At 39.0% G+C, this 27,014-nt stretch overlaps 1 protein-coding gene across 1 annotated transcript; it reads right to left on the reverse strand.

Moving 5' to 3' along the window:
• Positions 1-4,369: 4,369 nt before the first annotated feature.
• LOC143300437 (uncharacterized) lies at positions 4,370-27,014 on the reverse strand. The gene is made up of 4 exons (XM_076614096.1): positions 26,813-27,014; positions 21,554-21,764; positions 17,850-17,969; positions 4,370-14,332 (listed from the first exon to the last, which is right to left on the reverse strand). The coding sequence occupies exons 1-4, from the start codon at positions 26,873-26,875 to the stop codon at positions 14,046-14,048; spliced, it is 681 nt and encodes a 226-aa protein (XP_076470211.1). The 5' UTR covers positions 26,876-27,014; the 3' UTR covers positions 4,370-14,045.

A 27,014-nucleotide genomic window follows, 5' to 3' on the forward strand; every position in this document is an offset into this window, starting at 1 on the left:
GTAAAACCAGTGTCTGCTGCACAGAAAACAAACCTGAAGACAGAGCTGCAGTTGTGCTTTCCCAGCCCTTCTTCTCTCTCTCCTTAGCCCCCTAATCCCACAACCTTCAGTACTTAACTTTGTTTTTATTTTTTAAAAGGAACATCATAGATGCATCAGATCGAAAGAAGAGCTCAGTGAGTTGAGTTTCAGCTGAAATATTCTACTTTGTCATCATTACTTCAGCTTTGGAAGCAGTCAGTGAGTTGTTAATCTTGTTACCCTGCTGGTCAGGCATCTGCTTAGCAGATAGTGGTGTAGCGTATATGGATTTGTCCAAACGCAGTGGAGCCTCCTTGAGAAACTGAACTGAAATGAACTTGTCTAACAACAACAGCACAAATGTTATGAGACACACAAACAGACACTTTTTTTCTTTCAGTCAACATTGTGAAAAATTGTCCAAATCCAATTCACAAACTTTCACTTCAGCATCCACAGACTGAAATTTAAAATGTGATAAATGTTAGAGTTTTAAAAAATTTGGGAAGGACAAAACTTGTTTAAGAATTTCACGAATCGCATTCATTTCTCTCATTTTCTGCCATGTGGTTGGATTGCATAAAATTGCACATTGTTGGATGTGTGAAATTTTGTTTATAAAGACAAAGCTCTACTTACATCACGATAATCAGATATGACTTTGGTTGTGACAAAGTGTGTGTGTGTGTGTGTGTGTGTGTGTGTGTGTGTGTGTGTGTGTGATTTAATAGCAGTTTATTGATAAGAATGAAAGTATTAAACCGGAATAATTAGTCACATATATTGGTTAAAACTTCACCACAGCATATTTGATATTCATTAACTTGTGCATAATTGAAGCATAATCTAAATTATTATTTCATTTCAAAGCCACCTGCTGACCATGTGGTCTGCTTAACTAGTTGAATTAGGTTACCTTGTAAACGACAGGACTATCAGATCTCTTTTGAAATATCAGTGCCAACCTTTCATTCAACATAATTACATTTCATTCTAACGAAGGATAACATGAAGAACAAATATGACTTTGTTACCACTGAATTGTGGGGTTTTGACCAAAGTAAATTGATTACATGTTGATCATAACAGAATAATGTTTCTTCTGCAACTTTGTTTTTTTTTATTATTACATTTTTATCTAAGTTTTCTTTTTGTTTTTTGTTTTTTGTTTTTTTCCCCTCTCTCTTTTTCTCATAAAGCTCTTGCTTTTCGAGAGTATGTGAGATTTGGTATTTGTTCTGAAAATGAAGATTACATACCACCATTTTTCTCCCTAAATTTTAGAAATGCTGTTGCTGTGGAACTGATAGAAAAGAAAAATTGTCATCGTTACCAGATGGTAGGCTTCATTTGTTACAGTTATCTCTGTAGGGTGTCACCTTGTTGGCTGTCATTCACTGGTCTGGTGAATGAGTCTCATCTTCCATTAAACAATGAAAATCCAAAGTGTGTGTGTTGATATATGTATGTTTTTGTGTGACTTTCTCACTGCACTTTGTGTGTGTTTTAGTGAAGGTGCAGGCAGGATCCTGTTTGACATACTTTGGTGACATAGAAACCATCACCCCAGTCACTAATGAACAAAAATGTATAACAGTTTCACTTGACCGATAAACAAAACTGTCAAGGATGTGTTTGAGATTGATTTAGCTCCCCTGCACTTGATTAACGCCACTATTAGTATTACCCAGGGGATGAAAAAAAAATCAGCAGTAATGGCTCAGTTCACTTCAGCATACTGCACAGAACCCAGCTGGCTACCAGTACCATCCCAGATGATGTTAATGGGGGAGGGGGGTAGGGGGCTCTACTGTTCACAGCCATTTTAGACAGAGGACCACAATAGCCTTAAATAGTTTTGGAGTGGCACTTAATTTGCATAATGATGTTATATGCTAAGAATATTATAACTGACCTTTCCACTCTCCACTACAACCAATAAATGCAGTGAGTGTTGCTGTGCTCGCGAGCAGCAGTTATTTTTATGGTCACTGGTTCACGTGAACAGTGCGTGTCAACCATAGCGTCTGACCCAGTTTTGTCTCAGTCACAAGGCAGACAACAGAATTAGACAAAGGTGCCCCACCATAGCTATATAACTTTATGAATTTGATTTGTTTCAAACTCTTTCTGTTTTCTTGGGTTTGTTAACAAGTCATCAGTGTGTGTAAATTTCAAACAAAAAATATGGTTACTTCCATCATCTCACTGTATGATAGCATAAGAAGGGAGGACGTTTTATATCTTGCGCCCAACTAACTCATTATTGATCTGTTTGGAAGTTTTCGGTTCATAAATTTGAACATTAGTTTTTTTGACAATTTTATTTCTTACCCATACAAAAGGGTCGTCTGTTGGAAACGTCAGGGGAGCTAATTGGCAGTACTGAGTTAATACATGACTGCAAGACCTAACAGTTAGCATGGTTATTTTCAGGGTCTGGATTACCCAACACACATCGCTGATCTAAGACAAGATGTAACTGGTTTTGTGCATGTGTATGTGTTTGTTCAACTGGAGATAAACTGATAAAGGGTAATGGATAATGTAAATTTGAATGTGTGTGTGTGAATTCATGGTCAAGAACTAGAAGCCACACATGAAATAGATGAGTGAAGGAAAAAAAAGACTGAAATTAACAAGAAAGGTTTTCCCTGTGACTGGCAAGTGGAAAAAAAGAAGAAGAAGAAGAATGAAAAAAAAGAAAAAAAAAAAAAGAGAGCTTTTGGGTTGTTGTTTTTTTTCTGCGACTTTCATCAGCCATTAGCTCCATCTCTGATATTTTCAGCCAGCTCAACTCCAGGAATTGAAGAACTGAACTGAAGCAAATGGCCTCTCCCAGTGTCGACTCAAGCTTTCATGCTGTTTATTTCTGTGTACAGGCATGTAAAAGTATCACTAGTCTTTAACCACTACCACCATAGGCACCTCAGTTCCATTTTCCAGGGCTCTATTCACTTGTTTTCTTATTTTTTCACCCATTTCACATTGACGATAATTTGCAGGATGTTTAAGTTCTATTGTTTTTAAATCTTATATGTGTGTGTGTGTGTGTAAACAAAATGAGGGGACTACAACATCAATCAGCAAGCCTGCTTACTTATTGATGAGGCCAGACTTTCCATGTTCACTTTCTGTTTCTCTCTTTGTTGAACAAATATGTACATCAGATTTATCTTTCATTCCTTTGAGTTTGAGTCAAAGTAATGCATGCATGTGAATGTAAAAGCACTTTGTCTCCCCACAGGTGAAGGGCTGTGTAAATTTATTATTTCAACAGGTGTGTCCCCTTAACCAAAACATGATAGTTGCTTACATTATTACAATAATTACTGGTCCTTTCACTTGAATATAATGGTTAAAATAAGAGTTGTTTTTACCAAAACGTTATAGTTCCTCATGACAGTTACTGTTGCTGTTACCAAAACGCAATAGTTTCTCACGTTTATTACTGTTCCTTTCACCAAAACATAATAGTTCCTTACAATAATTACTGTAAAATGTAAGAGTTTCTCATATTAATTACTGTTCTTTTCTTTTTTTTTACAAAACCATAAGTTTCTTACAATAATTACTGTAAAACATAATAGTTTCTCACAATAATTACTGTTCCCTTTACCAAAACACAACATTTCTCCTTACAATAATTACTGTTCCTTTAGCAAAATTTAAGTTTCTCACAATAATTACTGTTTGTTAAATAAAACATTTGTTTCTCACAATAATTACGGTTCTTGTTATCAAAATGTAATTACATTCTCACATTATTTATTCTTCCTTTTGTCCAAATCTAATAGTTTCTCACAATATTTACTGTTTTACGGAATTGTAATTGTTTCTCACAGAAATTACTGGTGCTCTTCCTTTAACCTAAATGTTTGTTGTTGTTTTTTGCAATGACTACTGTTCATTTTATTAAAATGTAATTGTTAAAGTAATTACTGATCTTTACCCCAAAAAACCCCCCAAAACCAGAACACCTTAGAATAGTTACTATTCCTTTTACCTAAAATAAAACCATAGCTACTTGCAATAATTACTATTCCTTTTGTCAAAACATAATGCTAATAGTTAAAATAATTACGGTTCTTTTTAATCTGGCATAATACTGTAGTTACAATTGTGTGTTCCTTTATTTTCGATTTTCACTGTTTCTCCTTGATTAAAACTGGCTGAAAAGACTTGGTATTGGGTTGATATCTGTGAAGGTAGTATGATTTCAACAGATAGAACAGGACATATATTGTTTTTCTGTATCTGATTTCAACACAGTTTCCTTTTTAACTTAAAATGTCAGAAACAGTCACCATTTGATTTAATGTTGTGGTTATCTAGAGTGTATATCTCCCTAACTTTGATAAGGAAAGATTACTGAAGTTTAAAAATTTTCTTGAGAGAGAGAGAGAGAGAGAATAACTCACAGTGCATGTTGTCCATAATATGGTGTAAAAATCTGTCATGTTGTCATTAGTATTTCAAGTTGCAGTCTTCACAAAACAAAAAAAGTGATTAGTATAAAGAAAAGTTGACATGTCTTAACCTTCTGTTATTATAGCCTGTGATCCCGAGTCTGGTTTATCTGTTATGTATGTGGATAATTGGATGGAATTCAATTCATTCTTTGCCTCTCCCCACTAGCATTTTCCAATCTAACATGTAGTACTGAACAGAGTAACATTTTTTTTTTTTTTAATTGTAAAACAGTAATTTTTAACATGTCTGGTAGATGTTTTTGTTTCCGAGATTTCATTAATTTTGTTACCCCGCATATATTTATTGTATGTCCCTATGCCCCTGATTAAAAAACTGTTTCAAGAAATGGTCTGTGTCTGGCTGTGTGAATGTGGTTATGTCTGCATGCCTTTTTTTTTGTTGTTGTTGGGTGTCGGGGTTTGGGGGGGAGCCAGCATTTGCTTCACAGTACCTGACCCTTATGAAAATTGATTGAAGAATTATTATATTTTAAACTTTACACACTTACACAATTATTTACAACCCCGTTTTATTACAAATATGATTATATTTCTATAAGCACCTGGACGTTATAGTTTTTTGGGTTTAAAAAAAAACAAACTTTGTTATGGTGGGTGTGGTGACAGAATGGTAAGAGCAATCTAGTCCATGTTTCTTGAGTTCTTTCCCCAGTAATGTGCACCAGGTGTGTTAAGGGTGGAGATGTTTTCAAACTCCAAAGTCAGCTTATGTGCAGACCTACTGGTGCCTGAACCACCTCCAAACCAACTTATGTGCAGACCTGTTAGTGCCTGAACCTCCTGTGTGTGTATACTCATGCAGAGGATCAAATACACACATTAACCCCTAGGCTGCCATTATGATGAGATAACTCGTCATCACAAGCATGTACGCTTCGCTGCCACAATGAAAAGATAACTCGTCATTGAAATATTCTGACTTTTCCCTGGTTTGCATTCAGTTTGTTGATAAAAATAGTGGTAGATTTAGCTTGGAGAATCTTTCTAGATTCTATTCATTGCTAGAAACAACATCTACGTCATGAGGCAGTCCTTTATTTGAATGTTTTGGTTGGGTTACTGTTGTAGTGTTTGCCTGGCTCCTCTCCTTGCTCGCTCAACAAAATGTCAGACTGACGCCGTGCTCAAGACATGCAATTGTGGTGAACTAAATCAATCAAGATTGCTTTCTTTAGCTGATGCTCCGAAAGAATTGAAGTGTAATTTCGAAGGATAAGACAGTGGTGAACATTTAAAGGATGATTTGATAGAAAATAAAGGGAGCAATCAAGAGAGTGGCCAAGATACGACTATCAGTAAATGATGCCGGCTGTACAGGTGTAGCAGATGACAGAAAGTGACCAAATTTGTAGCAGGACACAGTGTGAGTGATTTTCTTAGCGCTCAGCCAATGCAGTCTGATGAGAAGTGGATAATGTGACTGTGTGAGAGGGGTGAAGAGGAGGGGGGTGGAGACTGAGGGGGCATGGCCTCACATCCATATTATCACTTGGAGAAGTCACAATGCATTGTGCATCTATCTCTTTTTTAATTTTTGTTTCAATTGTGGTTCTTTTTTTCTTTCTTTTTCTTTTTGTAATTGTGGTTGTTCTAGTATGATTTTGTGTGTGCGGATATCCATTTGTCCAGAAAACATAATATTTTAGTGCAAATGACCTGGCTAATGAACAAGTTGAGAATGTGACAAAAAACAAAACACTGGTTTCAAAACAACAACATGTCACTAAAAATATATAAATTGGGAAAACCTCATGTGTTTTGTATTCTTTATTCATTTACCTTTCAGAAAATATGTACTTTTATGGGTCTTTCTCCAATAACAAAGCACAGCATTTTTTGAAAATTTATACCCGTTTTTTGTGGAAAAAACCCTGGCAAATAGATTTCACTTAAACCTTATTTTCCTGGCAGCTAAAGGGTGAAAGATCATGTAATGCATGTCAGTGTTCGATGGGTTATGGATCCAAAAACACACCCAGCATGCACACCCCGGAAAACGAGTATGGGATAAAAACTGTCAAACAGCCTGCTTGTACACAGCTGCAGCCCAGATATGCAGAAGAAGCAAAAGGAGATATCTTACTAAGACACCTCAGTGTTATTAATAATAATATGTATGCTTTTTTCCCTCCAAAAGACATTTATTGGGCAGTTTTTCTCCAACTAAGCGCAAAGTGCTTTTCATCCTCAAACACCATTTAGGCCAGAGGAAAAAAAAGAAATACTGCTGCATGATGGATACTGATAATTTCACATGAAGCAGACTAATTATTTGAATTCTGACAAATGACAACCATTTCTAGGGCATTATGAATACGTTTTACTTGAAGCAGAGCAATTATGTAAATTTTGTAGCATGATAACTGTGTCTTGGTTAAAAAAAAAAAAATCCCGTTAATAATGAATGTAGAGAAGAGTACACAACGTACATATGTATCCATTAAAAAAAAGAAGTTTTTTTTATAGAACTGAAAGTATGTGAGCTAGATGACTAAAATGACACACATTCAGAAAGGTAAATTAACATGAAGGTCCCTGAGGCACTGTGAATAGGGCTGTTTTATCCAGGGCAGTTCACATTGTAAAAGCAATTATTTGGAAGAATTGTCCCCACTGTAAGAATATATGAATGGTTAGTGGTGTTTGTGACCAGAGGAAGCGACTGCAGTTCCAACGATCTGGGCTAGAATTTGTCTTGCCCAAGTTACATCCCAACTCTTGGTCCTGAGGGCTTTAGGACAGCCTCATTGGGATAGTTCCCTGAGGCTAACTAGCCCCCAAGGATGCCAACAGAAAAAGCCAGTGCAATCTTGCCTCCTAGTATTGAGAGTCGTAGTCCTTAACAAAAGACTAAGCTTGAAATGAATTCCTTGTTGAAGTCATGCATGAGACAACAGGATGCAATCTGTCCTCAATACAGTAAGAGCTTGGAGCACCATCTGGTTTTCTCCTGTTTTCAACTATCTCCTGAAGATGAAAGACAAACAGGAATATATCAGACACATCCAGCAGACAACAACAAAATAGAGGGCATATACCTTATGCCCACTGCCAGAAAAGGGGTCAACTAGAAAATCAAGCGGATATGTCAAGAGTGGTGGTGCTTGAATGTTTGATTTAACCTGAGGTGGTCTGGCTGTGACAAGTGTTCCGTACAGTTAAAGCATCTAAGATAATCGTTCTCTTCATAAACTTGACACCTTTTTAAAATCAGATCTAATACCCATGAAGGAGGTTCATGACTGCTGATACTATAAACAAGGTTGAAAAAGGTTAAAGGTCCAGTTGCCTTTCATGGCCATCGGGGCAGTAAATTGATATCCACTTTGTTTAGGACTCAGCATGAGAAGATTTGTATTTGTAATTGTATTTCTTTTTATCACAACAGATTTCTCTGTATGAAATTAGGGCTGCTCTCCCCAGGGAGAGCGTGTCGCTACACTACAGCGCCACCCATTTTTTTTGTATTTTTTCCTGCATGCAGTTTTATTTGTTTTTCCTATCAAAGTGGATTTTTCTACAGAATTTTGCCAGGAACAACCCTTTTGTTGCCGTGGGTTCTTTTACGTGTGCTAAGTGCATTCTGTACACGGGACCTTGGTTTATCATCTCATCCGAATGACTAGCATCCAGACCACCACTCAAGGTTCAATGGAGGGGGAGAAAATATCGGTGGCTGAGCCACGATTCGAACCAGCACTCTCAGATTCTCTCGTTTCCTAGGCGGATGCGTTACCTCTAGGCTATCACTCCAATCCTCTCTTTCTGCCACTTTAACTTTACTCATTTGAAGTCGGATACCCATTTACACGTGGGTGGGACGAGGAAAACCTTTCCCAAGGACACTACATCATGCTGATACAGGGCCTCAAACCCTGATCACCGATGAACACGGATCTAATGCCTAACCTACCCTGTCACAATGCAAAGACATTCTGTAAAACATAAAGGAACACATGTGGTTTATTATTTCCAAGTCATTGCATATTGTTGCAAGAGGCAAAACCATACTAAGTGTGTACTGAGTACCAAATTCATTTTGTATCAGAGACTTTCATCCATTCACAACTCTTTAATATTTCAAAAACAAAAGCAGGTGGTTTACCAATACATTCCTGAAATATGACATCTAACATGTATAGCAAGAAGCACAGAGAACTTGAGGGCAGAGCACCTTTGGAGCACTAACTCTTGGCAGCGTCAACATTCTTGAGTTCACAGATGAAATAATAATAGTTCACCTGTGGTCAGAATGAGTGCAAAAGGCTTAATCCACCCCTCCCTCTCCTGTTTTCAAGGGCATTATCTATGGTTAAGGCGGTGGGAAGAAATCACATCACCCCCTGGCAATGAAGATAAGAGGCCAGGCAGAAAATATGATGGGCCAGTCAAACTCCATACACTGAGTGCTGAGATACAACCTGTGCATGCCCAGCAGGCATGTGGAGAAACAAAGGCACATGCCCATGTATGTATTATCATTATATTACCAGAGATAACTCTGACAACACCCTGTCCATTACTGCTTCACTGATCATACAGATGCAGTTGCTTCCATCGCACATAAACTATTCTAGAAATGAACTATCAAGCTTAGATTTAATTGTTACACCTTACAAGCTGCTTTTTTTGTTGTTGCTTTTTTGTTTGTTTGCTTTCCTATTATTATTTTGTTTTATTGTCGAGATCCACATAAGCAGATCTTAGTTTGGAATATGTGCTCAATATATCCATGAGTGCTGAGAGGGAAGAGTTAAAAAAAAAAAAAAAAAAAAAAAAAAAAAAAAAAAAAAGCTTGAAAAAAAGATTGAAAAAAAAGAACACCTTAACTTGATGTATAAAAAAAATTGGTGTACACATGTGCACAGAATTCTTACAAGACTTACAATGTAAACTCGGGTATCAAAAGCATTTCCTGACAGAAGGATCAGCCAAAGAGCTAGCTACACAATGTGAAGCGATCTGAACAATACATGTACAGAAATGTCTTTTACAGGAGAGAGTCAATGATGCTTGTGTAGTTAAACTAAGTGAACCACACATACACAGAAAGTCCCCTGTTGTTGGCTGGATCATCAGATTTTTTTAAGAGGAACATACAAATGTTTGATCAAATGAGTTTTGAAGTGGGCAACTTCAGACACTTGGAAACCTAGTTTTGTTTCTTCAGGGTGATTTAGGATGGTGTATATGAGAGATGAGAGAATGAGGCTGTAGTTGTTTGTTTTTTTAATGGTAGTGTTGTTATTTATAGTTGATTTTTGGTTTGCATTTTAGTCAGATATACACTCTCCTTGCTTGTTCTCATTTGCTGTAAAGTCACTACAAGTGACCTTTATGCATATCTTCAAAAAAATTTTTTTTTAATGAAGTAGTAATATGACTGCAGAAGGAAAGAACATGAAAGGAAGCACCCTCTTTTGCCTTGAAATACAACGTAACATTGCAGACATTTTAATTTGGTTTATCAAAATTAAACAGAAGGAACATCTTCAGGATGGGTGTATAATCATCACTGACCCCATACAGTTCAAGTAGCACAAATAAACACTGGATACAATTACATTTGGCACTTCAAAGATAACTGTAGTGTGAAATATTGGTTCTTAATACTGTACTTACATGCTTAAAAAATAGTATAAAATCATATATATATATATATAATCATCATATAAAAAACAACAACAACATGCAAAACGGTTCTTATGACTGAACATGCAGAATTTCACAAATTTGTGCACAAGCCATAAACATGGAACATGCAAAATGTTTGATCCAAAATACAAACACTGAAATAATATTTGGCATTAGTTTTCTATAACTGTATGTGAATAAAGCTCAAATAATATGTGCTGCTTTGATTTTTCGCTCGAGGTGGAAACAAAACAAAACAAAACAAAACACAACAACAAAGTCGAAAAGCAGAGTGACTAGGCACAGTCTACCAACACTGTGGGAACTCTTTAGTATGCATTTCTGCTTGTCAACTGTGGGGCTTAAAAATCAACATCACTGAGAAAAAACTACAAGAAATGCCAAATACCCAGAAATTAATCTCCACTGTTGACTGCAATACACAGAATTACTCAGAAAAAAACCAACAAATGCCAAACAGCCTGAAATTAATCTCCACTGTTCACTGAAATACAGAGAATTATTAAGAAAAACAACAAATGCCAAACACCCTGAAATTAATCTCCACTGTTCACTGCAATACAGAATTACCTAGGAAAACAACACATGCCAAACAGCCTGAAATACTGAAATTAATCTCCACTGATCACTGAAATACAGAGAATTACCCAGAAAACAACAACAAATGCCAAACAGCCTGAAATTAATCTCCACTGTTCACTGAAATACAGAGAATTACTAAGAAAAACAACAACAAAAGTCAAACACCCTGAAATAAATCCCTTCTGTTTACTGAAATACACTGGAATATCACAAAGTGAATCCCAACACCTACAGCATTTTGGTTCCTGATGTGAAATTCACTTTTTCATGTTCTGATGAGGAATACATTAATACTGACATAACTGATCAGTGAATAAATAAATAAATAAACACACATATGAATGAATAAATCCTCTCTTGATAATAGATCAATGAATAAATAAATAATCAAATAAATAAATTTTCTCTTGGTGATAGATCAATCAATAAATAAATAACTAAATAAATAAATAGATAAATAAATAAATCCTCTCTTGCGATTATCATACGGATTTCATGAGACTGAAGGATGTGGAGGAAACGTTCAAGCTTCCATCAAACTGCTTTTTTGACATTTGCTCATGGCCATTCATTGAAAGGGCACAAACTGCTGATCAGACTGATCCAATGTATCACAGAGGATCAGGAAAGGAAATCAGTATCATTATAAAGCAAGCAGTGGTTCATCATAAGGCAAGCAGTGGTTCGTAACAAGGCAAGCAGTAGTTTCCAACTGTCTAACCTGGACATCTATGCACCAAGACAAAGTCAATATAAAAGAAAAACAAGAGAGGCAAGGCCTTCAAGACTCACTTGTGATATACACTTAATTCCAACAAAGGAATTAAAAAGGAAAAAAAAGAAGAAAAAAATAATGGATAATCTGGCAAAACACACACACACACACACACACACACACACACAATTTGATCTAGATCTATATGTGTTTTTGAAAAAAAAAAGAAAAAAAAAAGAAGAAGTGAAATACGGAGAACAGAACGTGGGCTACTTCAGATGAAATTGTTCCATTTCAAACATGCAATTTTCAATTCTACGAATACTCAATCTTGATGAAAAGCAGAAAATATTATTTGGATCAATATACGTTGATAGGCCACTGGTAACACTAAATAAGAGGTCCCTTATTCACCAACAAGGTCAGTCAGTGGATGAGACGTTTGAAGTTGAACATCAAGGATTTTACTGATCTGAGTAAACTAACTGCCAATCTACACCTTGCCTCAAAAGGCGAAAATACTTGCAAACTATTTGTACCGTCTGATGAGAGTAAATAAACAGTAAAGTTGTTACACACCAGTCCTTTCAGAACTGTGAAAAAACAACGGGAATCCCCAAACCAATGGTATGCGATATTCTGCATTTCCAGAACTGTTCCATTTCATTTTATATGGGTTACTTTGTGACGTCATTTTCCAATGGCATGACCACTTGCATGGTCATTATACCATCCTGCCACCCCTTTTATGTCAACTGAATGGACTCTACTGCAACAGCTATTTTCAGACAGGCAGCGAGCAACCAAAACATCCTTCGGTACCTTGAACATCACTGTCTGCTAGGAGTTGCTTAGCATACTTGTACTTGGCCTCCGAACGATATGGAAAACAGTATATAAAAGATTATGTTAGTGTTAAAAAAAACTTGATATATTTTTCAAAGCTAGGTATTGCATGTTTTACAAACTTCCACGCTTGGACTACTATAAATAGATGCACAGTTGGCAAAGGTCAGATTTGTCTTCCTTCGTGCATGCAAAATGCGACATGATGTAACTGAAACTGCGCTTGGAAAATCAATTTTGTGTGTTTGTATGCTTGTAGGGGACATTTATGCAGTAGTTGTTTTAGGCCTGTATGCAAATCTCTCTCTGAATAAAAACTCAGCTGCCTTCTTCGCCTCCTGTCAATTACATGTTATCGCAAATTGAGTGAATGCAGCACACTGTAATCCAAGATGTCCGCCTCCGTCAATTCGTTTGTGGTCTGTCAAGTACAATTTCTGTTATGTTTGTTCTGATTAATGTTGTAACAGCTACAAAATATTTATATGCAGTAAACACGCCGATGTTGTAATTAGCATCATTCTCAAATTTAAACAGTGTAAGACCTTCCTACTGAGTATAAAACACAAAAGCCTTTTTATGCTTTGAGTAGTGTTTTTAAAATGTAATGTTTTAGATGAGTGAGATCTGTTATAATACAATTATCTCCCTTTCTAATAATTAGTTTTCAGCCTATAAGTGTAATGTTCCATTAACAGGCACATTGAGAAATGTGTGTGTAAATGTAACTTCCACACCGAGCAAAGGAAAATCCATTTTCAGCAACAAAAACATTAATGAAATGCTATTGTTCAATGTGTCAGTATGTCACATGAAAATGCTAAGTTTTGAGAATAAAAAAGAATAATGTAACAGTCATTTTTTGGTGAAAATATTCAAATCTATTCTGTGCCCTTATCAGGGATGCAGTTTCATTATGATTAGAATGTATGGAAAGAACTGATCATTTGCTATTGCTCTGCCAAATTTGGTATCAACTAAGTATTTTCAGAGAAAATGACAATGTCAAAGTTTACCACGGACACACAGACATACACCCACCCACAGACAACCGAACACAAAAGTTATTACATAGACTCACATTGTTTACACAAGTGAGTCAAAAACGTATTCAACATTAACACTCTGAGGATATCAATCAACAGAATTGACAGATTTTTTCTTTCTTTACAAACTAGTATGCATCATTTTGATGAACAAGAGGCTACTTATTAGATCTTTATGTCTTTCATCTCTGTTTCACACACACGCACACACACCCACATACACACAGACACACACACAAACACATGTGCACACTCACACATTTACACATCCTCAGTTCATTTGGAGTTGTAGCTTGATTATCAAAAGCACCAGAAAAAAATCTCATATGCAAAAAAAAGTTTCTTTTTGGGTTATAGCTTGATTTATCAAAAGCACCAGAAAAAAATCATAAACATATGCAAAAAAATCAGTTTCTACAATTATACGCAGACATATTTTGTATAACAAATCTCTGGGTTGCTAGCGCTCTTGGGCTGGACAGAACAGACTGAAAACCCAGGACACACAGAATCAACTGAAATCTGCCAGAATGGACATGTACTAAGACTAGAAAGACCATCTGTCTCCTAACAGTCCGAACATGTTCAAAAAAAGCAACAACAAAAATACAACAACAAAACACGGACATGCTCCTCCTACTCAGACAGCAAAACTAAGGCACAGTCAACAAAAAAAACAAAAACACCTCATTGATCGCCTTCCTCCTCCTCTTCATCCTCGTCTTCATCCTCATCGTAATCCTCAGCATTATCCACAGAGTCCAGGTCCGTTTCAAAGGGCTGGATGTGCTCCTCCCAGATGTCCCTGATGAGGACCTCCACAAGAGGCGTGTCCACGCTGTTGGTCTCCACGTCCTCCAGGCGGCGCACCACCTTCATGCCGTCCAGCACCTTGCCAAACACCACGTGGGATCCATCCAGCCACGGGCATTCCCTCAGGGTGATGAAGAACTGGCACCCGTTTGTGTTGGGGCCTGTGGGACATAGCAGGTGGTCTGGTGATGTGTGTGATGGTGTGTTGGGGCCTGTCAGGTGATGTGTGTATGGTGTGTTGGGGCCCGTGGGACATACCAGGTGATGTGTGTATGGTGTGTTGGGGCCTGTCAGGTGATGTGTGTGATGATGTGTTGGGGCCTGTCAGGTGATGTGTGTATGGTGTGTTGGGGCCTGTCAGGTGATGTGTGTGATGGTGTGTTGGGGCCTGTCAGGTGATGTGTGTATGGTGTGTTGGGGCCCGTGGGACATACCAGGTGATGTGTGTTGGGGCCTGTCATGTGATGTGTGTGATGGTGTGTTGGGGCCTGTCAGGTGACGTGTGTATGGTGTGTTGGGGCCTGTGGGACATACCAGGTGATGTGTGTATGGTGTGTTGGGGCCTGTCAGATGATGTGTGTGATGGTGTGTTGGGGCCTGTAAGACATACCAGGTGATGTGTGTATGGTGTGATGGGGCCTGTGGGACACATTCTGAACAATCTACTGATAGCGTCCGATTCAAGAAAAATTTCCCTTCTCACTCTCCTCGACTTGTCAGCCGCCTTTGACACGATAGACCATTCAATCCTTCTTTCCCATCTTCATTTTACATTTGGTATCAACGGCACTGTTCTAAACTGGTTCAAATCTTATCTCACTGATCGATTCCAGTCTGTCATTGTTGATCATTTCCGATCTGAACCCATTAAAATTGAACATGGAGTCCCACAAGGATCTGTTTTAGGCCCAGTGCTCTTCACACTGTACACTGCTCCTCTCACTGAAATTATCAACCGCCATAATATCAGTCATCATTCTTATGCTGATGACACTCAACTCCAGAAGAGTGATACCCCTGAAAAATTGTTGTCGCTCTTGCAAGAAACATCCAACTGCTTCCTGGACATTAAAAACTGGATGACTCTAAATAAGTTACAATTGAATGCGGACAAAACTGAAGCAATGATCATAGGAACTAAACAAAAACTGTCTTCCATCACAATTGACACAATCAAACTTGGCAGTACATCCATCCCTCTTTCCAGATCAGTTAGGAACTTCGGTGTTGTCCTTGACAATACACTGTCCATGCAAAAATTTATCAGTCAGACATGTCAGTCCTGCTACTGTCAACTGTGGCACATCAGTGCTGTCCGGAAATATCTGTCCACTGATGCAACATCTAGACTCGTCGTTTCTCTCATTCTCTCTCGCCTTGACTACTGTAACTCTCTATTGTCTGGTTTGCCTGCTTCATCCATTCAGTCCCTTCAGCACATACAAAACTCTGCTGCCTGACTCGTCCTCAGAAAGAAAAGATCTGAGCACATCACTCCTCTTTTGCAACATCTCCACTGGCTCCCTGTCACACACCAAATAAAGTACAAGATCAGCACTCTATGGTGTAGATATATTCACAAAGCTGCCCCTTCCTATCTCTGCGGCTGCCTTCACCTCTACACTCCATCTCACTCACTACGATCGGCTTCGGATCCACTCTGTTTACACATACCTAGATTCAAACACTCGACTGTTGGCTGCCATTCTTTCTCTGTCTCTGGACCTTGCAAATGGAATGAACTTCCTCTTTCACTTCGTCAAGTCTCCACGCTCAGCTCTTTCAAGTCTGGCCTTAAAACCCACCTCTTCCCAAAATAGCCTCCCTTGTCTGCCTTTTCCTTGTCTTTAGTTTCTACAGTTTTAGAGTTATGCATGCGTGTGAATGACTGGTGCGAAAGTGCTTTGATTTGTCTCTGCACAAGATTCAGCGCTATATAAATACCATTATTATTATTATTATTATAGCAGGTGATGTGTGTGCGATGGTGTGTTGGGGCCTGTCAGGAATCGAATGAATGTGTCTCAAAGTTTTATATTTTTGATACATCTGATGTAAGGTTCTAAAGATAACTGTTTTGAACAATCTGTACACAGAATATCTTTCACGTTTCTTGATTCTTTCATTCCACCCTTGTAAGAGAGAGAGAGGGAGAGAGAGAGGGAGAGAGAGAGAGAGAGAGAGAGAGAGAGAAGGAGACAAAACAGAAAGTAGAGGACCACTGTGACATGTACAGTGTTAGCTGAAAGGACAGAGAGACAGAGACACAAAGGGAGAGAGCGAGAGAGTGGGAGAGAGAGAGAGAAAGAGGAAGAGAAGAGAGATGGACAGAAAGCAGACCACTACTATGACATGTGCAGTGTTTGCTGGAAGGAGAGAGAGACAGAGACACAAATGGAGACACAGAGAGAGAGTGGGAGAGAGAGAGAGAGAGAAAGAAAGAGAGAAAGACAGAAAATGAAAGAGAAGAGAGACATACAGAGAGAAAGAGACAGACAGAAAGCAGAAGACCACTGTGATGTGTACAGTGTCAGCTGAAAGGAGAGAGAGACAGAGACACAATGGCAGAGAGCGAGAGAGTGAGAGAGAGAGAGAGAGAGAGAGAAAGAGGAAGAGAAGAGAGACAGACAGAAAGCAGACCACTACTATGACATGTGCAGTGTTAGCTGAAAGGAGAGAGAGACAGAGACACAAAGGGAGACAGAGAGAGAGAGTGGGAGAGAGAGAGAGAGAGAGAGAGAGAGAGAGAGAGAGAGAGAGAGAGAGAGAGAGAGAGAGAGAGAAAGACAGAAAATGAAAGAGAAGAGAGACATACAGAGAGAAAGAGACAGACAGAAAGCAGAAGACCACTGTGATGTGTACAGTGTCAGCTGAAAGGAGAGACAGAGACACAATGGCAGAGAGCGAGAGAGTGAGAGAGAGAGAGAGTGAGAGAGAGAGAGAGAGAAAGAGGAAGAGAAGAGAGACGGACAGAAAGCAGACCACTACTATGACATGTGCAGTGTTAGCTGAAAGGAGAGAGAGACAGAGACACAAAGGGAGACAGAGAGAGAGAGTGGGAGAGAGAGAGAGAGAGAGAGAGAGAGAGAGAGAGAGAGAAAGAAAGAAAATGAAAGAGAAGAGAGACATACAGAGAGAAAGAGACAGACAGAAAGCAGAAGACCACTGTGATGTGTACAGTGTCAGCTGAAAGGAGAGAGAGACAGAGACACAATGGCAGAGAGAGAGAGAGAGAGAGAGAGAGAGAGAGAAAGAGGAAGAGAAGAGAGATGGATAGAAAGCAGACCACTACTATGACATGTGCAGTGTTAGCTGAAAGGAGAGAGAGACAGAAACACAAAGGGAGACAGAGAGAGAGAGTGGGAGAGAGAGAGAGAGAGAGAGAGAGAGAGAGAGAGAGAGAGAGAGAGAGAGAGAGAGAGAGAGAGAGAAGAGAGATGGACAGAAAGCAGACCACTACTATGACATGTGCAGTGTTAGCTGAAAGGAGAGAGAGACAGAGACACAAAGGGAGACAGAGAGAGAGAGAGTGGGAGAGAGAGAGAGAGGCAGAAAGAGAGAAAATGATAGAGAAGAGAGGCATACAGAGAGAAAGAGACAGACAGAAAGCAGAAGACCACCACAATGATGTGTGCAGTGTTAGCTGAAAGGACTGAGTGAGCCTCTAGCTGTGCATACCTCTGTTGGCCATGCTGACCCAGCCAGACCCATAGTGCTTCAGCTTGAAGTTCTCGTCATCAAACGTTTCTCCATAGATGCTCTTGGAGCCTGTTCCATCCCCGTTGACAATGTCACCAGCTGAAGGAGATATCACGTCAGAGTTATATCAAACAAGGTTTGGTTGAGTTCACTTTTATGGAAAAATAAGTATTGGTGTGTTAGTGTGTGTGATTGTGTGTGTGTGATTGTGTATGTGTGTTAGTGTGTGTGTGTGTGTTAGTGTGTGTGTGTGTGAGTGTGTGCATGCGTGCGTGCATGTGCATACAAGCATGTGAGCAAGTACGTATAGTAATTATTATATGGTCTAAAATTTTGTCCACTGACACAAACACGCACACACACACACACACACACACACACACACACGACATGACACAAACAGAGAGAAAGAGACAAAAACACAAGGTACACAATTTCAATCATTATCAATACATTTATCATTCTGGCCTCATTGAAACTGGTGACAGGTGATACCTTTCCACACACACACACATACACACACACACACAAATAAAGTAATTTAAAAAAAAATAAAATAAAAAAACCAGCAATGCATGTGTTATCTTCAGTCTTTGATCACTGCAGCATCAACACAATCCACTAAGTTGCCGCTCCACAGAAAATAAACTCAGCTCCCTGTGAAGGCAAAACGCACCCTTTGCACCAAGCTCCTGTCATCTGTCCCAGCTAGGGTGCTCAGGCCTCCGAGTCCAACAATCACAGATGAACACTTTGATTAACGTTATTCTGATAGCAAACCCTCAAGTCTGAAATGTGTTCCTGTTTGTGTTAACTGCATTGTTTGAAATGAACGACACCTGTGTCCATGTTTATGAGCACTGTAGCATTCATGCAGTTTCTCTTTAAGAGATCATTTACAGTATTCATACATACATACATATATATATATATATATATATATATATATATATATATATATATGTATGTTGTATCTTAGGCCCAACACTCTGCTTATATCACAGATTGACATGCGTTTTACATTTGGGCCAACAGCAAAGTGAGAGCTGTATTATCAATGGTTTCTCCAGTCAATGGGAAACCATTTACAGCTTAGTCTTTTGTGAAGGACAATGACTCTCAAACTAGGAGGCAAAATTGCACTGGCTCTTTGTGCTGCAGCCTTGTGGGCTAGTTGGCCTTTGGCAACCATCCCAACACCGACTGTCCTAAAATCCCCTTGGCCGAGAGAGTGGGGATGTAACTTGGGCAAGACACTCTCCACTATAATCAAATTCTAGCCCAAATAGTCGAACAACAGTTGCCTCCTCTGCTGTTCTGATGGTCATAGTTGGACACGACTGACTATCATATATATATATATATATATATATATATATATATATATATATGTGTGTGTGTGTGTGTGTGTGTGTGTGTGTGTGTGTGTGTGTCTTATGCCTTTGTCTAAAATGTGTGTGGCACATGGACACACATGTGGGCACACATACACATGCCTGGGGAACTAAAGACCCTGAGAGAACAGGATTGAATCCCGCACTTGCCGGAATTTTCTTCCTTTCCACAAGTCATTCACTGATTGAGTGGTGGTGTGGACGTATACATTTCTATCTACAGAGACACCCGTCACCAAATAATGTAGTGTGTTTGTATATCTGTTTACCTCGACAGCGCTTTATATAATACTTTCTGGTTGTCCGGTCCAATTCATTGTATTTGTAAGGATGAAGGTGGCAGAATGGTTAAGGCGCCTATCTGCCAATACAGCGTCCGTGAGGGTCTGGGTTCAAATCTCATTCTCGCCCTTTCTCCCAAGCTTGACTGGAAAATTAAACTGAGCATCTAATCATTCTGATGAGACAATAAACCAAGGTCTAGTGTGCAGCATGAACTTAGTGCACGGAAAGGAACCTAAGGCAACAGAACAGTTGTCTCTGGCAAAATCCTGTAGAAAATCCACTTTAATAGAAAAACAAATACACTGGCACACAGAGAAAAAAAAACAAAGGAAAGGAAAAGGTGGTGCTGTGCTGCACTATGGTGATATGTTCTCCTGAAGGAGAGCAGCCTGAATTTCACATAAATATGGTGTGATATAAAACGATTATAAAAAAGCAATGCAAATAATAAATACTTCAAATGCCTGCATCCAGTGCATGCGAAGGAATGCATGACAGTGAACTTGAGAGAGAGAGAGAGAGAGAGAGAGAGAGAGAGAGAGAGAGAGAAAGAAAAAAGATTTCAGTGCCATGATAAAACATCATCTGATTCACAACATGAGGGTCATGCTGGTTTGAATCACGGCTCAGCCGCCGATATTTTCTCCCCCTCAACTAGACCTTAAGTGGTGGTCTGGATGCTAGTCATTCGGATGAGACGATAAACTGAGGTCCCGTGTGCAGCATGCACTTAGCGCACGTAAAAGAACCCATGGCAACAAAGGGGTTGTTCCTGGCAAAATTATGTAGAAAAATCCACTTTGATAGGGAAAACAAATAAAACTGCACGCAGGAAAAAATACCCAAAATATTGGGTGGCGCTGTAGTATAGCGATACGCTCTCCCTGGGGAGAGCAGCCCGAATTTCACACAGAGAAATCTGTTGTGATAAAAAGAAATACAAATACAAATACAAATTTTACTCCTATTTTCATCACCCCACCCGGGTGTGAATGGGTGGGTACCCGACTTGGGTCAGGGAAAAGCAGCAGAATGAGAGAACTGAACCCTGCCTTCCCATGCTGGGCCTGAAGCACAGTGAATGCCATTTCTACTGCCCCTGAGGCCTATAAAGCCTATGGAACCTTTAACCTTGACCTCTGTTTTGCTTTTTAACCAGTACTACTGTCTTCTGACCTTTAACCTTGACCTCTGTTTTGCTTTTTAACCAGTACTACTGTCTTCTGACCTTTAACCTTGACCTCTGTTTTGCTTTTTAACCAGTACTACTGTCGTCTGACCTTTAACCTTGACCTCTGTTTTGCTTTTTAACCAGTACTACTGTCTTCTGACCTTTAACCTTGACCTCTGTTTTGCTTTTTAACCAGTACTACTGTCTTCTGACCTTTAACCTTGACCTCTGTTTTGCTTTTTAACCAGTACTACTGTCTTCTGACCTTTAACCTTGACCTCTGTTTTGCTTTTTAACCAGTACTACTGTCTTCTGACCTTGGATCATTATCTTCACTGCCCCAGAAGCCAGTAAAAGCTGTAGGATCTTTAACCTTTAACTTTTTTTTCTTTCTTTTAACCACTAATACTGTCTTCTTTGCTGGAAGAAGGTGACAGAATGGTTTAGACACTCATCTGCCAATACAGAGTCTGTGAGGGTTTGGGTTCAAATCCCGCTCTCACCCTTTCTCCCAAGTTTGACTTGAAAATCAAACTGAGTGTCTAGTCATTCAGATGAGATGATAAACCCAGGCCCCACTTTGAGCACTGAAAAAAACAACAACCATGGCAACATGAAGAGTTATCCTCTGGGAAAATTCTGTAAAAGAAATCCACTCTGACAGGTACACAAATACATATAATATGCATGCACTCATGGCCTGCCTAAACACGTTGGGTTATGCTGCTGGTCAGGCATTTACCTAACAGATGTGGTGTAGCGTGTATGGATTTGTCCGAACGCAGTGACGCCTCCTTGAGAAACTGAAACTGAAACTGAAACTGTCTCCTGACCTTGGATCATGAAGTCGCTGATGATGCGGTGAAACTTGGTTCCCTTGTAGCCGTAGCCGTTCTGGCCAGTGGCCAGCTGCAGAAAGTTGTCCACTGTGCGGGGCACCACTCCACCGAACAGGCCGATGGCAATCTTTCCGGCTTCCTCTCCATCGATGGTCACGTCCAGAACCACCTTCTTGGTCACCGTGGCCTTGTCTGCGTCCTGGGCCTGTTGGCGTGGCCATGTACAGGTGGGTGGAACATGCAAGAGGGAAAACAGGGTCAGAATTAGATGGTGAACTTCAACATCAACATGCACGCATGTGTGTGCGTCCATGAACCCCCACTCATCACATAAGATAAGAAGAACTTTATTATCTCATTGAGAGAAATTACATCAGGTGCAGCAAAACAAACGTAGACAATTTCTCAACACAAAACATTAAACATGACTCAATCAAGAAGAATCAATAACATATAAGAACATTCATATAAAAAGTATTGTATATATTCACTTAATCAAAATGTTGTAATTAATCATTATTGTAAACATATAGAAATACACCAAGGTTAACATTGCTTGTATCATATTGCACATAAATTAAGATAAGAATGATTTTATCATCTCATAAAGGGAAATTACATCAGGTGCGGTAGCACAATACAAATGTGCGCATGATCTCTCTCTCTTTCTCTCTCTCTTGGCTTGGGAGGGGCTGTGTGGGTTTTTTTTTTTTTTTTTTTTTTTTGGTGGGGTGGGGGGGGGTGGGGGGGGGGGGGGGGGTGCATGGTTTGATCCTTTTCCTTCATGATATGATGATGTTTGTATCATGATTATGTAGATGTACATGTTTATTATGTAGATGTTTAAATGTGAATGTGAATGTCATGTCTTTATTTCTTCATCTCTTTGCTACTTTGTGGATGTTTTGATTCATTTTCATTTTCCATTTGCCCTGAGGGCTGGATGAAAAAAAGCACATGTATGCTTATTCCACTTCCCTCAATAAAAAACTTCGTTCGTTCGTTCGTTCGTTCGTTCTCTCACACAGACACACAATAATAAAAATGCATTAATTGAGCAGGGACAGCAAACATAAGTTTTTCATATTGTGAATATTGTGATTTTTTGTTTTGTTTTTTTTTGTTTTGTTTGCTTGTTGTTTTTATGAAAAACTTATGTTTGCTGTCCCTGCTCAATTAGTGCATTTTTATGTAACTGATAATCACTACGTAGCAGTTATCAGTATAAGTATAATTATTGAAAGACACGAACACTGCGCAGTTCCTATTGCACATTCATCCTGCACACTGTCACACATTATTAAGCAAATGATATCTAAGAAATTTAAACAAAGATCAACCTATTATGCATGTACTTGCACACGTACTCGCATGTGAGCGCGCACGCACACACACATATACACACACACAACACATACACACATATTGTGACACAGGCATGCACACATTGTTCTCAGGAATTCAAAAGGTGAATTGAGCGCGGTATAAAGGTTTTCTGAGCTCTGGATTTTACTTTAAACATTCTGTAGCGTCGTCCTGATGGCAGCAGTTCATCATACTTTCCTAAAATGTGTGTTTTGTCAGTTGTTATCTGCCTGGCTTTCTGAACCACTCACTTTTCATACAGCTCTTGCATACTAGCTTGTCTCACTCCCACAACTGCACACACTCATGACAATATACAAAACTTGCTTACTTCTCACTCCCAAACTTCCATACCAGCACATAAATGAAACTGTCAGCACAGACTCAATACAACATTGATAGTAGCTCTGAAGAATCTTGGAGCTGACACCAATATTTCTTAACTTCTGCAAACAAAATATTCTAGACTGACATTTCTTATGAATACAATCAACATTCTTGTCAAAAGCCACATTATTGTCTAAAATAGGACCTAAATATTTCTATTCATTGACTCTCTCTACGGTTTCACCATCTATAACAAGAACAGGTACAGGCAAAGGGTCTTTTCGAAAATCTATTTACATTTCTTTTGTTTTAAAACATTCAGATCTTGATAGTTCGCTTCACACCAGGAGCAAAACTTTAATTTCAGTGAAATTAATAGTATCAGAGTTGGACAGTAGCGGAATTTTCAGAGTATTTTATGACAGAAGTTTCCTCTATGCCTCTGCAGTCATTTGTGTATAGTATAAACAGGACAGGGGACAGCACCGTGCCTTGAGGTGCGCCAGTGGAAGTATAATTTTGAGAAGAATGGACACACTGAAAGTGAAACCGAACGGACTGAGTTTTATTGAGAAGAAACCTTACTATCCAGAAAATGAGCTAAGGATCAACACCTAAACCCAACAGTCTGAGTGAAAGGAGATGAGGCTGTATTGTGTTAAAAGCAGAAGAGAAGTCAACAGAAAGAATACAAACGAAGGATCCTGTGTTATTTGAACGAAGGAAAGCATTGTGAAGGAGAGTTAAAATGGCATCGTCAATGGACACCTTAACACACACACACAAACACATTATTTATACTTACATTGTTGTAAGTTAATACTTGTTGATATGCATACACATATTCTCCCTCCTATGACACCTAATTCATTACAAACCACAATCTCTTTAATTTCTCATAATATACTTTTCTTCTAATACATATCATTAACACTTTCTTATACTAATATTCACATGCATTCCCTTTCTTTCATCCACTACTACTCCTCTTTCCGTCTAATAACACTTGCAGTGAATAGACATTAAACTGAAGATCACACACACACACACACACACACACACACACACACACACACACACTTGCATACATGTGATGTTTGTGTGCACATATATCTTCTTCTTCTTCTTACTGATCTATTGTCTATTCATGCAAGGTGTCCAGGACACATATGCATTCATTCTTTTTTGCACACACACACACACACACACGGTGACACACACACACACACACACACACACATAATGGGTATGGTTGCATGCACATGGGTTAACACATACACACATATTGCTGATTTTTCATAATCACAGAATAATTAATGTCATGCTCTTTTAACATAATACATAATCTTATTTGGTAATGTTTTGGGTTTTTTTTTCATTTTTAATCTAGGACTACTTGGTACATGTCTGAAGAAAGAAAACAAAACAAAAAAAACAACCAAAAAACAAGTTGACATCTGACTTTTATGGCAACAAGTGACAATACAAAGCATGCAATATTACGTAAATGATGGTATTTGCCTTAACATTAGGATCTTCATGTTTTTATTTATGCAAAACACACACACACACACACACACACACAATCCTGAGTAAAATGGAAGGGGGCATCAGTGCAACCCATTGAGAATAGTAATGCAGTTGCTAATCGTGTCGTCCTGTGAAAGAGTACTGTCATCTATCAATCATGAATCCGAGTGTCCTGGGTTCAGTCCTGATACTGGCACCTAGCCATCTGAGGGTGGAGGTGTTTTATCTCCTTGGCAAACAGATGTGCAGACCCGATACTGCCTGAACCATCTTTGTGTATAAATGTATGCAAAAGATCAATATTTTCATATATATCATGTACTCCATGTCAGAGTTTGATGAAGTATGGATTGTAACACAGAAATGTCGAACATTTACACACAAGAATCATCAGCCACTGAGCAAGTCAATGTTGGTCATGTATCAGGATTCTCAGAAGCTTTTTTCACTTTGGGTAATCAGAATCCCACTCTCCAAACATGATTACGTTAAACACCTTGTATTAGTTTTAATTCAGGGTTGTTTCATCTGTGCCAGACAATCAGTGCCAAACTAACAGTGGCGGGGGTGAGATGTGGTCTGGTGGAAGAGATGGGTATCTAACAGTACTGTAGTATAAATAATTGCATGAGCATTGTGTTTCTCTGTGTCTGAATGTGCTTACATACGTGCACTGCATGCTGGTATGTGCATGCATGTGTGGGTGTGCTCAGCTAGGTTATCTTAGAGTGTTCCATTTTTATTATTGTTGTACTTCTGTATTTCGCCTTCTAAATATCTTTCACTTTCCTGTATTTTATCCTAACTGCTGCTTTTTTTCCCAATTTTATGTTAATTAATGTTGTACACAAACCTAGGGTAGGCTCTCAAGGCCTGAGCAGCAATTGGAGTTGATGCAACAGACTGGCATCTACTCCTTTTCACACACACACACACACACACACACTGATTGAGAGAGAGAACAGATGAAGTGTGATGTAGGTGGATGAGTTCATACACTCTTTGACACCTGGAAACTGAAAAAAAACACACGAAATAATGTTTATAAAGACCATGATATAGACAATATAGCAGAAAGAAGAACTTTCAATAACAGCAAGGGCTTTGTCATTCTATTGTGCAGTACAGACCAGCTAAAGAACTCCTTTTTTGTGTGTAAAAACAATAGCAGAATGGAATCAGCTGGGGTAAGGAGTTGTGAGTGCAGGGGCGACCGCAGCATTCTGGGCGACCATTAAAAGACCCCTGCCAGCTACTGTTTTCCATCAATCACAGTAGGTTTTTTTGTTTGTTTGTTGTTTTTTGTTGTTGCTTTTTGCATGCGCTCTCCCAAGTTCCGTTGCAACGATGGCCATACTGGCCTCTGCGACGTATATCCTGATCCTGAAATTCAAACTAACATAAGTACCTTTTGATGTTTTGTGTCTACCTGTGACAAGTTGCTGGAGCATAGCAATGCTCAGGGACTGGCAGAGGCAGCCTTGTAATTGAGGCTGGGCGGTCACAATTATGGGTTTTTAACTGTCGTTGGGAACCACTCCCTGGTCTGTTGTTCGATCATGATCGGATGTGAGAAGAAAAGTTTAGTAACACTGAAACCGATGCAGCATAACTAAAAATGCTATGGTGGACTTTACTTTTTTTTATATTTTTTTTTTACGTGCTCTGTAATTGTGATAAGAAAAAACTTCAGAAAGTTTTGTTCATGGCAGATTTCGTGTCTGTTTAACTCATCGTCTTATAGCTCACACTTGAGCAAGATCAACTCCCTGCCCCACCCACACACGTAATGTCCTGTTTTGTTGTTGTTGTTGTTTTTAAGCAAACATCGCGACTTTCCCCGCATTCTTTCAGTGTTAATTTAACGAGAGAAATAAAATTTAAAAAAATCCTTTTAACATACTAAGTCTCATTCTGCGCTAGGATCACCAGTCCCCAGAAAAAAGGTGATGACTGTCTTCCGCACTCCTTCCCTGACTCCCAGACTCAACATGATTCCGTCAGCCAGAATTCAAAAACTTTTTTGTTTACCTTCGAGTTGGAGCAGACGACAGTGAACACCAGAAGACTGATGGTCAAAATTAAACCGTTCATCACGACTGCTTCTGAAATTGCAGGAAGCTACAGACGAAAGAAAATCTACCGGCAGACAAGAACCTTGTGCCACGTACTCGCGAAGTTCCGCCGCGAGTGGAAAACTTTTTCGCTTTGTACTGGGGCCGTCTGTGCTTGT

This window comes from Babylonia areolata, chromosome 26 (genome assembly GCF_041734735.1).
Source record: "Babylonia areolata isolate BAREFJ2019XMU chromosome 26, ASM4173473v1, whole genome shotgun sequence".
Classification (NCBI taxonomy): Eukaryota; Metazoa; Mollusca; class Gastropoda; order Neogastropoda; family Buccinidae; genus Babylonia; species Babylonia areolata.

Excerpts from the sequence above, each read along its gene's own strand:
- LOC143300437 (XM_076614096.1), bottom strand. The coding sequence starts at position 26,875 with ATGAACGGTTTAATTTTGACCATCAGTCTTCTGGTGTTCACTGTCGTC. Across the intron at positions 21,765-26,812 it reads TCGTCTGCTCCAACTCGAAG|GCCCAGGACGCAGACAAGGC; the intron begins GTAAACAAAAAA and ends CCACGCCAACAG. Across the intron at positions 17,970-21,553 it reads CAGCGACTTCATGATCCAAG|CTGGTGACATTGTCAACGGG; the intron begins GTCAGGAGACAG and ends TATCTCCTTCAG.